This window comes from Notolepis coatsorum (genome assembly GCF_963971535.1).
Source record: "Notolepis coatsorum genome assembly, chromosome: 14".
Lineage (NCBI taxonomy): Eukaryota > Metazoa > Chordata > Actinopteri > Aulopiformes > Paralepididae > Notolepis > Notolepis coatsorum.
Genome location: NC_140178.1, coordinates 2,120,715 through 2,133,518, shown reverse-complemented (window position 1 = coordinate 2,133,518; position 12,804 = coordinate 2,120,715). Strand labels below are relative to the sequence as shown.

At 45.7% G+C, this 12,804-nt stretch overlaps 1 protein-coding gene across 1 annotated transcript in view; it reads right to left on the bottom strand.

Moving 5' to 3' along the window:
* The window catches only part of unkl (unk like zinc finger), a gene marked incomplete at both ends in the record, with an annotated part of 79,004 nt that overhangs the window by 19,071 nt on the left and 47,129 nt on the right, over positions 1-12,804 (bottom strand). The window contains 6 exon segments of the mRNA XM_084328309.1: positions 1,312-1,467; positions 1,469-1,509; positions 4,687-4,914; positions 5,038-5,127; positions 9,225-9,402; positions 12,311-12,361. Of these exon segments, the coding sequence (XP_084184435.1) occupies positions 1,312-1,467; positions 1,469-1,509; positions 4,687-4,914; positions 5,038-5,127; positions 9,225-9,402; positions 12,311-12,361 (744 nt within the window).

Here is a 12,804-nt window from a genome sequence, read left to right as displayed (position 1 = left end):
AGTAATGTCAATTTAGCAATACAATTTAAAAAGTTATAGCCCCTGCAAAGAAGGGGAACTTCTCCATAGACAAATAGAGCTGGCAGAGCGATGGTATAAGGATGTACATACGCGTGGCGCAGAGAAAGGGTTAACAAATTGTTCTAAATAAATGATAATAAATAATTTGAAGTTTGGTATTTTTATTTACACATTTTTACAACTGAGGTAGGTAATTACATTTTTAGAGACTAAAGTACAGAGAAAAAAGGTACCGTTGGGTACCGGTATCGGTATCGATTCACAGGTATCGGTTCAAATGTGAAAGGTACCCAATAGGGATGTTCGATATTGGCTTTTTTACCGATATTGTCCAACTCTTAATTTCCGATGCCGATATATGCAGGGTTTCCCCCCCAAAAAAACGGAATAATTTCAGGTAATTAACATTACATATCTCTTGTCGTGGAATTAACACAACATTATGCATACTTTTGACAATAAATAAAATAAGAATTTGTTCTTACTTGCCTGGGTAAATAAAGGTTAAAATAGGGGGAGCTCCAGTAGCTCACCACGTACCGCGAGTGCTATTTCAGCGCCGTGGACAACCATGCTCGTCACGGATCTGGGGCTGAGCGCGTTCGAATCCCGGACTGCAGCCATGCCTTTCCCAGAGTGTCTTCCCCCCCATCTGAACCCTTTCAGCCTGCTTCTGTCGGTCAAACTTGACCAAGTATAAATGCGATAAACGTATAAAAGAGCCAGGGAAATGGCCAAAGTTATTAAAAAAAAAAAAAAAAAAAAAAAAAAAAAAAAAAAAAAAAGGTTAAAATAAATGTAATTCTTTTTTTATATATATATATATATATATATATATATATATATATATATATATATTTAAACGATATAAAACGGGAATGTATGGATGAATAAATTATTTCTTTTTCACATATTGAACGATAGATACTTGATGTCAAACAGGCAATAGTATTGTATCCATAGTTATAATATAGTTATAGCCCTGCAAACACGCCACATATTCCTATACTTTAGAACGCTGGCCTTTTAACCACACATAATATATATTATATATAACGATACAGATAATTTCCGATATTACATTTTAATGCCAATATCGGTAGTACCCCACCCTGGAGGGAGCTGACCTGTTGGACCTGGTGCCAGGCCTCCCTAGTACCCCACCCTGGACGGAGGGAGCTGACCTGTTGGACCTGGTGCCAGGCCTCCCTAGTACCCCACCCTGGAGGGAGCTGACCTGTTGGACCTGGTGCCAGGCCTCCCTAGTACCCCACCCTGGAGGGAGCTGACCTGTTGGACCTGGTGCCAGGCCTCCTCCCACTGCTTGATCTTCCTCTTGGCCTCGTCCAGCTCTCTGAAGAGCCGCACCAGGTCCGCGCTGCCGCCGCCGCTGAACACCGGAGACGGGCTGGGCGAGAAGCTGCCCCCCCCCCCCGCTGACCACGCTGCTGCTGAAGTCCCAGATGCTGCTGGCGCCTCCGTTCAGACCTGGGGGGAGGGGGGGGGGGGGGGGGACGAGACCAGAGGGGGAGGGGCAGAGGGGGAGGGGCAGACAGACGGGGAGGTGGTTACAGGAGGAGGGGCACGAGACCAGAGGGGGAGGGGCAGAGGGGGAGGGGCAGACAGACGGGGAGGTGGTTACAGGAGGAGGGGCACGAGACCAGAGGGGGAGGGGCAGAGGGGGAGGGGCAGACAGACGGGGAGGTGGTTACAGGAGGAGGGGCACGAGACCAGAGGGGGAGGGGCAGAGGGGGAGGGGCAGACAGACGGGGAGGTGGTTACAGGAGGAGGGGCACGAGACCAGAGGGGGAGGGGCAGACAGACGGGGAGGTGGTTACAGGAGGAGGGGCACGAGACCAGAGGGGGAGGGGCAGACAGACGGGGAGGTGGTTACAGGAGGAGGGGCACGAGACCAGAGGGGGAGGGGCAGACAGACGGGGAGGTGGTTACAGGAGGAGGGGCACGAGACCAGAGGGGGAGGGGCAGACAGACGGGGAGGTGGTTACAGGAGGAGGGGCACGAGACCAGAGGGGGAGGGGCAGACAGACGGGGAGGTGGTTACAGGAGGAGGGGCACGAGACCAGAGGGGGAGGGGCAGACAGACGGGGAGGTGGTTACAGGAGGAGGGGCACGAGACCAGAGGGGGAGGGGCAGACAGACGGGGAGGTGGTTACAGGAGGAGGGGCACGAGACCAGAGGGGGAGGGGCAGACAGACGGGGAGGTGGTTACAGGAGGAGGGGCACGAGACCAGAGGGGGAGGGGCAGACAGACGGGGAGGTGGTTACAGGAGGAGGGGCACGAGACCAGAGGGGGAGGGGCAGACAGACGGGGAGGTGGTTACAGGAGGAGGAGGGGCACGAGACCAGAGGGGGAGGGGCAGACAGACAGGGAGGTGGTTACAGGAGGAGGAGGGGCACGAGACCAGAGGGGGAGGGGCAGACAGACAGGGAGGTGGTTACAGGAGGAGGAGGGGCACGAGACCAGAGGGGGAGGGGCAGACAGACAGGGAGGTGGTTACAGGAGGAGGAGGGGCACGAGACCAGAGGGGGAGGGGCAGAGGGGGAGGTGGTTACAGGAGGAGGGGCACGAGACCAGAGGGGGAGGGGCAGACAGACGGGGAGGTGGTTACAGGAGGAGGGGCACGAGACCAGAGGGGGAGGGGCAGACAGACGGGGAGGTGGTTACAGGAGGAGGGGCACGAGACCAGAGGGGGAGGGGCAGACAGACGGGGAGGTGGTTACAGGAGGAGGGGCACGAGACCAGAGGGGGAGGGGCAGACAGACGGGGAGGTGGTTACAGGAGGAGGGGCACGAGACCAGAGGGGGAGGGGCAGACAGACGGGGAGGTGGTTACAGGAGGAGGGGCACGAGACCAGAGGGGGAGGGGCAGACAGACGGGGAGGTGGTTACAGGAGGAGGAGGGGCACGAGACCAGAGGGGGAGGGGCAGACAGACGGGGAGGTGGTTACAGGAGGAGGGGCACGAGACCAGAGGGGGAGGGGCAAACGGGGAGGTCGTTAGACATTTGACGTTGCAAAATGAAATTCAAGGACTTTCAAGTACTACAAAGGGTAGGCGATACTGCCACCTAGCAGGATTCGGCCGGCATTGCACAGAATGAGTTCCAATAATTATTATGTTTTTGGTAGATTTGTATTGTTTTTTCTCAGAGAGAGAGAGGAAGTATGGGAGATAGAGGGGGAAGACATTCGGCAAAGGTCGCCGGGTCCGGGAGTCGAACGCGGGACGGCCGCGTTCAGGGCTGTACAGTGCGACGAGATGGTCGCGAATTGCCCCTTTAATTGGCCGTTGCGATTGGTAAATATTATCTGGGGGCGGGCTTGCGAGTAGTGCTTTCAAGCTTGCATTCGCATTTCACTCCTAAATTATCCAAGGCGTGTGATGACGCCACTCACGCGAGCTGAGCAGTGAGCACTCAGCAGGTATGATCAGCGGGAACAATCGACTGAGCACTCACTCTGATAGACTGGCTGACTGTCTGATTTAGCTATGAAGAAAAGTAACGTTAGTATTGCTTCATATTTTCGACGCATTCGACCTCCTATAGTGAGCCGAACTGAACTGAACTCAGACACACGGAGAGAGCTGTGGCGTCTGCTGCTCCTCCTCCCTCCCGCACCCGTGGCTGTTGTAAACACTAGTCTCTAGTGGGACACTGGGACCTCGGTGAGCCTGCCAGCCGGCTAGCTACTGATATCAACAAATGCTGTCCAGCAAGTCTAGTAGTGCATGATAGCTCGCGTTAGCTTACTGTTCAAAACGAAACGTCCCATTAAACTAAATAGTTCAGATAGCTCCTGATATCAATGTCTTATAACACTGAGTCGATGCGTATTGGAGCTGAGGGCACGCTGAATATAGTCAATAGGGTCCAGCTGCAGCGCCGGAGAATCCTGGCCGTAGCTGGAGGCTACAGTATAGGGCCCAGCTGCAGCTCCGGAGAATCCTGGCCGTAGCTGGAGGCTACTCGAGTACACACAGACAGTGGAGCTGGTTGCATATAGCGAGCATTTTGACTTGTTGCGTGGTGGCGATGTCTCGCAGATAATACAACTACAAGTATGATTATATAATATATATATTTTATTAAAAAAAATTATATAAAATAATTTTTTTTTTTTTTTTAATCAAAAACAATCGATATAAATAATGGTACAATTGTTATTAAAAAAATTTCCCCTAAAAAATATTTTTTGCCCCTAAATTTCTCATTTAGGGGCAAGTGTGCCCCTAGTGAAAAAGCTTAGCGTACAGCCCTGGCGTTGCACCGCAGCGCTGTACGTGGTGGTGCGCCACCCTGGCACCCCAGGAGTTCCAATGATAACACTGAGGTCCGTGAGAGTGTATAGAATATTAAAGTCAAGAAAAAAAAGACGAGTATACTCGTGATTGGCGCAGAAAGTATTAAAATTAATGAGGGGGTCAATTTGTCCATTTTCAAAGTCTTTTTGCATCTCATTCCGACCACTGGGAGCAGCACATTGGAACGGAGGTATTTGTTCAAAAGTGTGACACAAAACATTAAGGCGATGGAGGACACTCTCCTGCCAGCATGTAAATAAGACACGACTATCGATGGTCAAACAGTGGCAACGAGCTTCCAGTCGATGGGTCAGCAGCAGACGTGGACGTGTGGACACTCACCCAGAGAGTTCTGTGACGAGGCCCCCGGCGCCCCCAGGAGCCCGTGCTCCTGCTGGGCCAACATGGGGGGCTGCTGGACCATGCCCCCCGACAGCAGGGACTGGGACAGGGACTGGGAGAGGGAGCTCAGGGGGGACGTGGAGAGCGACGACGAAGAGTTGAACGAGGAGGAGCGAGCCAGCGAGCCGGGGATGTTGACCGGGGCGGAGCCGCCCAGCGACCTTTGACCTAAGGGAAGGGAAGAAAGGAGAGGGGGGGAAAAAGTGTATTTAGCTTGGAATAAAATGGACCATACTGCTCTTCTGTCACGCTCCTTTCATGAACATAAGACGAGCACAAATGGTTTCTTACTTGCTAATCCAAGACTGTTTTCCTGCTCCTCTAGTTCCTTATCGAGAGACGCAACGTTGATGTCACAAAAGTTCAGGTCGAGCGCCGATCCTGCGGGGGAAACAAACATCAACACTTTACTGGTGTAGAAAACACATAACCGTAGATGTGACAAGACACTAGTGCTGTTCCCCGACTAAGGATTTGGATAAGTCGACTTTGATTGGCCGAAATGTGCCGATCCAAATGCAAAATAAAATAATTTTTTTTATTACCGGTATATTCTTTTTTTGTATCGTTCCATTTGTGCTGTGGGGGGGTGCTTAATGTCTGAAGGAGTCGACTGAAGGCTTCTTGTCCTCTGCAAAAGCATGCAATTGGTCCACTGATGGATACATCTTGATATTTGTCTAGTGTGTTCATTAGATGGTGAAATCCTCTTTCAGTGCCTCTGTGCCTGTTTTCTTAGGCAGTTAGCCTCGCTGGTATGTGCGCCATTAGCGTTAGCCACGCTTCTAGGCCTCTTTGCTTTTAAAGAATGATATATATAGGCCTATATATTAAAAAAAATTATTTGCATGATTAGACTAAGAGGTTGGCAGTCGACTACGGCTCCTTTCGATTGATTAGTCCAGGGGTTCCCAAAGTGTTCAGGCCGCGACCCCCGAAATAACGTGTCAGAGAGATTATAGGAGGTAACAATTTTTTTTTAATTAAATATATATATTTATTTTTTTATAAATGGAAATGTATGGTTGAAACATGCAAACGTTCAAACGCACACACACTAATAAGCATTGGAGGCTTTTAACCAGGGCCGGACTGGGGAAATCATTCAGGCCAGGAAATATAGCCCCAGTCAGGCCACTGTTTAAGCGGGGGGTCTGGGGGTCCCCCACCAGTTACAAAGACTTAATTTCCTGCATTCTGGTGCAGGATTTTTTTTATTTTGTACCCATTAAATGCCAGTGTTTGTGATGGCTAGCCTGTATGATTAGCAACAACACTGATTTTGATGGATTTTCAGTTTTTTTGTAATGTCAGATTGAAAAAATACAATCTTTTATTCAACTTCAGCCCTGATCATAACACCACATATTCATTTTATAATTCTAACCCTTTAAATGCCAGTGTGTGTGATGGCATATATTTACAATATATCAAATGCAAAGTAGATTTTTCTGGGGGGGATTATTACAGGCTAGCATGTCTCAATGATTAGCAACAACACTGATTTTGATGGATTTTTAGTTTTTTGTAAGGGTCCCGCGTCCACCAATCACATGCGGCTCCCTTTGTGTGTGTGTGAGCAAGAGAGAGAGAGAGAGAGAGAGAGATAGTTCTCCAACTTGTGTGAGTTGCAGTGATCTCCTGGTTGTTTCCCACCTAGGTTATCTAACTATTGCACCGCTGCAACTAGAAACACTGGCCTGGCCTGCTTCTAAGTTCAGTGGCCTGACTGCATAAAAAAAAAAAAAAAAAATCATTATTTATTTTTTAATAATCTTTATTTATTTACTTATTTTAATCATCTGGCGACCCCCACTTTGGGAACCCCTGGATTAGTCGACTATTCGACTACTCTGGGTCAGCCCTACAAGACACATAACAAACATCACTTTACTGGTGTAGAAAACACACAACCGTAGATGTGACAACAAGACACATAACAATCAACACTTTACTGGCCCCTGGCCCTTCTATCCTCTTTGTTTTACTGTGTCCTACCAGTTTTTTATTACTTTCATTGCTTTATTATGTTTTTAATCCTATATCTTGCACCATACTGTTTGTTTTTGTTGCTTTCATTGCTTTGCTATGTTTTTTTTTCTCTTTCTTTTAATCTTATACCTTGCCTCACACTAATTTGTTTTTATCAACTTGCTTGTGAAGCACTTTGGTGTCAGCTGCCGCTGCCTGGAAATGTGCTATACAAATAAAACTGACTTGACTTGACTTGACTACTGGTGTAGAAAACACACAACCGTAGATGTGACAACAAGACACACATATAACAAACATCAACACTTTACTGGTGTAGAAAACACACAACCGTAGATGTGACAACAAGACATATAACAAACATCAACACTTTACTGGTGTAGAAAACACACAACCGTAGATGTGACAACAAGACACATAACAAACATCAACACTTTACTGGTGTAGAAAACACACAACCGTAGATGTGACAACAAGACACATAACGCCCGATTTATACTCAGGACGTCAAAGTGGTTACGAAGGTTGCGGAAACTGGAAGCCTACGGGTAATGCAGATAAAAATGCAACTGCGCATCAAATCGATGCGAGCTGATGCAGATCGTGCAGAGCTGCGATTGGCCGCTGCCCTGGGCCGGGCCATGTACCCTTTTCCTCTGACGTACTTCAGTTTGTTTACCGTTTATTGTCTCGGGGGTTCGGTCAGAGCGTTCCGTTATCGATCGCGATTAACTACATTACAAACATGGACCACATCTAAGAAAGACCGGCAGAGGAAATCTGAAAATATAGCCATTTGTAGAACACAGAGCAGGAGAGCCACCTAGTGGTCTGCGGTGTGTACTGCAAGCGAGTCGCCACTAGGGGGCAGAGCGGCCGCGAGTGAGCTAGTGACATGGCCAGTCATCAGCATCAGAAAGGTCTTTATTAGCAAATAGTTTCACACATACAAAAGGAATTTGATTTGGTCGTTTTTGGTGCAACATTATTAACGGACAGACAATTACGGTAGAATAAAATAAAATGGAATATAAACTAAATTAAAATATAAGCACAATGGAATAAAATAAAACAGGCCAGGGCTGTACACTTGTGCACGATGTGGTCGAGTATATTATACACTCATTAGAATAACAATACAGTGGGATGGAACAGAGCAGGGCTTCTCAAACTTTTTCATTCCGTGACCCCATTTTATTTAGGAATTTTTTTGGGGACCCCACACTTGACACTTTCATTGCCGACGACGCTATATGTCGTTTGTTCATGCCGATCGTTTATTGCCAACGACGCGATATAGCGTTTTTTTTTTTCTATTAGCTATTTGAATTCATATTTCATCAATCTAGTATCACGTCAGTGCTGCAAACTCTCTGAGCGCCATTGGGAAAATACCGCCCCCTATCGTCTCCCGGATGGTAATGCACCCTTTTGGAATGGACTCAATGAGAAAAGAAAAATCCGGAATCCACATTTTACTTCTCAGGCAAGTAATCTGAGCCCATCGGACTCATTGTGGACTATCAGAACAGCGTGGAATACATATTTCCAGTACGCAGCGTTGGATCAATAAACGCGATCGTTATTTGGAATGGCAATCAGGAATTGGAATAATCTTTTTGGGGAACATCTGAGGTAAGGAATCTATTTTACCAGTCTTGGGATAATCAGAGTTTTCACAGCGATATCAGCGTTTGCCCTATGTGTGTGGGTGTGTGTGTGTGTGTGTGTGTGTGTGTGTGTGTGTGTGTGTGTGTGTGTGTGCTGATCAGGAAATGAGATTACATTTTTCAGCTCGCTTCTCTAGGGTGCATAAGTACACATATACTATCGATAATCTAGCGTTTATTTGAAAACGATTCATAAATAGGCCGAAAAATGACAGTTTTTTGTGTATTCCAGAATATTCCAGTAAAGGCTGTTTATCACGGAATCTTTATATTTTCCTGAAACTTTCAAAAAACGAGCGATTTTCAAAATGCTATAAAACGGAAATGAACAGATTAAAAAACAATCCGTTTCGACAATGTTGACTGCAAACAAGTCATTGATAAGCGACGGCCAGATTAGACACATAGCCATAATTTAAGACATAGATTATGCGTTCACAAATATGAGAGCGCTATCATTGAAGTGGGTGGCAGCATTCAAGGGGGTAAAAAGGAAAACACGGCCGGCACGGAAAGTGTTAATGTATCGCATAATTTCAAAGTGGAATTAAGGAATATCAAAATAAAAGCACACGTTGTTGAACTTGATCATGCATATTTATTAGAAAATTTAATTACAGCACTATGTTTATACACATTTATGAAACAAGGCATATTTAGCCAGAATATGTTGCCAGAAGTTCTGAACATTATTATTTTTTTTACTTTCCAATGTGCGACCCCACCTGTCGCCTACCAGCGACCCCAATCTGGGTCACGACCCGTTGTTTGAGAACCACTGGAATAGAGAGGCTGCTGGCTGCGAGCGGCACGTACCTATAACGGACTCCACCGTGTTGCTGCCGGGGTAGAAGGGCGTGGCCTTGGCGTTCATGGTGGAGCAGGTGGTGGGCGACGAGCTGTCGGAGCCCACGCTGGAGGCCAGGCTGGAGGTGACGCTGGAGGGGAAGCTGGAGGCCAGAGGGTGCAGCACCGAGAACACCGTGTGGGCCGCCTGGAGGAGGAGAAGAGCAGCGTCCCGTCATCACCGGGGGGATGGGTACCGGACCCAGCCCAATCAAGGGGACCGACCGAACCACGTCGGTACTACAGATAACCGATTCACGTGAGATCCGCCGGTGCCACATTTCGGTACTTTGGTTTTAAGTCCGATGACGTCAACGTTTAGTTTGCCGCGAAACGAAACCTATGAAGTGTGCCGCACGTTCACGCGCACGATACAGGCTCACCTAGGATCTGACTTGATTCAACAACTAAGCAGTCGGGGCGATGGCAAGCCGAAAACCGTCGCACGTGTGGTTACACTTTACAACGCCGCGCTGCAATATTATATATTATATACAGTATATATATCTTTTATATCTTTTATATATATATATCTTTTTTGGCGTTTTATCGCTTTATTACTACTGGGCAGTCCAGTAGGGAGAGACAGAGGAGAAACGGGAGACAGAGTGGGGGGAAGACATTCGGGAAATAACGACGGATTCGGGAATCGAACCCGGGTCGCCCGTGTCGCGGCTGAGCGCGGTATGTGGTTCGCCACTGGGGCGCCCCTATATACAGTATATATTAACAAATTGTTCCAAATAAATAATGATAATAAATGATTTGATGTTTGGACACATTTTTTACAACTGAGGTAGGTAGATTACCGTACATTTTAGAGACTAAAGTACCGAAGAGAGGTGCCGTTGGGTACCGGCATCGGTTCACATGTGAAAGGTACCCAACCCTAGTTATCACTGGAGTAAGTCACCCAGTGGTTCCCAAAGTGTTGGGCGCTGCCCCCTAGTGGGGCGCGGGGGTACTACAGGTGGGACGTGGAAAGAAACGAAGAATAATATAAATTTAGCCTACCAAAACCGATAAACGCCAATGTCAACAAAAAGGAACCGACTGTATCATGTGTTGTTCTTTATACAGAGCACATTCGGAAGCCTAAATACGTTTTGCCACAAAAGGTGGCAAATTATTAGGCTAATTAATGTTATATGAATGAAAATAAATCTCCTATCCTACTGTAGGCCTACAATAATTAGGCCTAATTATTTCACAGTGGCACAGGATCGTTTGCCAAGCTTTTGTTCCTTTTCAAATTAAATATAAAAAGTATAATTGTGGTAAACAGCGACTCCTACAGTTCGGTCGGGGCGCCTGCTAAGCACGGATAGGATCTAAGGGGGGTAGTGTGATCCTTCCACACGTTACGCCCTCTCAGTGAGAGTCCGCGCTGCCAGGTGAAAAGAAGCGGTTGATTGGCTACACATGTGTCGGAGGAAGCACGTGATAGCCTCCACTCTCCCAGACCGACTGTGGGGGGTAAGTGCACAGCGACCAGGAAGGGGATTGGGAATTGGCATAACGACTAACATTGGGATGGGAGAAAATCGGAGGAAAAAGGAGGGGGGAAAAGATTAAAAAAAATAAAAAAGAAAAAGTATAATTGTGTCTTTGTGTCTTGTTATGTTAAACTCGTCTCGTTAGAAGTAGACAGGAGTAGTAGAGGAAATGGCACGTTTGTAGCCTACAGTGTATTCTAGCCTACATCTAGGTGGGGGCCAGGTGAGGTGGGGGGCGGGGCTCGAACATATTACCCAAGTGGGGTCTGATTGAAAAAGTTTGGGAACCACTGAATTAACCAATCACAGCTGCTGCCTCACCTGGACTAACGAGGTTCATCAGAGGGGAAGCAACAGTTGTGATTGGAGGATCAAGTACTACTGAGTAATAGTGCTAATCCACAATGCAAAGGTCGAACGTGTGATCCCAAAGGTCGAACGTTCGGACCTTCGTTCGTTACGTCGGCGTTCAAATTCTAAATAAACATTCGAATTTTTTTATAAAAAAAATTTATGTTATGTGTCTATTCATTCTGTTTAAATCAATGGGGTTTTTCTTCACAGTTGCAGATAAGAGATTAGGCTACACTAATATTATAGTATTAAAACTGATGAGTTATATTCATTAAAGAAAGTTGATTTAATAAAAAAAAAGATTAATCACTTTATTCAAATTGAGGATTTATTTTGAGGATATTTATAAAATTGTTTGATTTTTTTTTTAATGTATTTATTAAAAACGAAGGTTCGAACATCTGTTCGAAAAACCCTGACGAAGTTCGAACCCCAAAAACAGGCTTCAGGTACAGCTCTAACAGGTATAAAGACACTATGGTAGTAAGTCATACTGGCCAGCAGTGTAACTAGTGACAGTAGGTAAGAGATATATACAGATATAGATATAGTATTAATATGTACAGTGATACAGGTATAAAGACACTATGGTAGTAAGTCATACTGGCCAGCAGTGTAACTAGTAAGAGTAGGTAAGAGATATGTACAGATATAGATATAGTATTAATATGTACAGTGATACAGGTATAAAGACACTATGGTAGTAAGTCATACTGGCCAGCAGTGTAACTAGTAAGAGTAGGTAAGAGATATGTACAGATATAGATATAGTATTAATATGTACAGTGATACAGGTATAAAGACACTATGGTAGTAAGTCATACTGGCCAGCAGTGTAACTAGTAAGAGTAGGTAAGAGATATGTACAGATATAGATATAGTATTAATATGTACAGTGATACAGGTATAAAGACACTATGGTAGTAAGTCATACTGGCCAGCAGTGTAACTAGTAAGAGTAGGTAAGAGATATGTACAGATATAGATATAGTATCTACATGTAAAAAGGGTTATATGGTGGTATGTACAAACAGATGTGGATATATATATTATATATAGTAAGAATACATACATACATATATATGGTATATACAGCATTATTATTATACATGCTTTACCCAACTTAAAATGTACCTTATAATTTCACTGATCTCAAATTATGAGATCAGTCAAATGATAAGGTAAATTATTGTACAATGTACAAACCTGCTTGTCTTGGTCCATCAACTTTTGATCCATCTGTCCCTTATTCTTCATCTGAAATATTGAAAAGCACATTTTTTATTGCCGACACATCAAGGCCATCATCTGACCACCATCTAAATCTAGGATTAAAAAATGTTTTAGTTATTAATAGTAATATTAAAATTGCCTCCTACAACTCAGTGCATTTCAGAAACAATTGAACCCTGGGCTAATAAATTGGGATTTTACACTTTGATGTCAGACTCCACATATCGGACTCGTGGACTTTTGGAAGAATCATTTTGGGATACATTTAATTAGCCAAGCCCCAACTTAGCAAAGATAGTTCTACAAACGGTGGACATCCATAAAGATGTAGATGATTCATGTTCTTACAGTCCTCCCAAATCCGCCCCACAATGCAACGCACACGTCTTCCATGGCCACTCGTCTCACAGTCAGCCCGCGTCTCCATCCTCAGTGCTCTGCTGTCTTATGAACTACTGCTGTGGTTT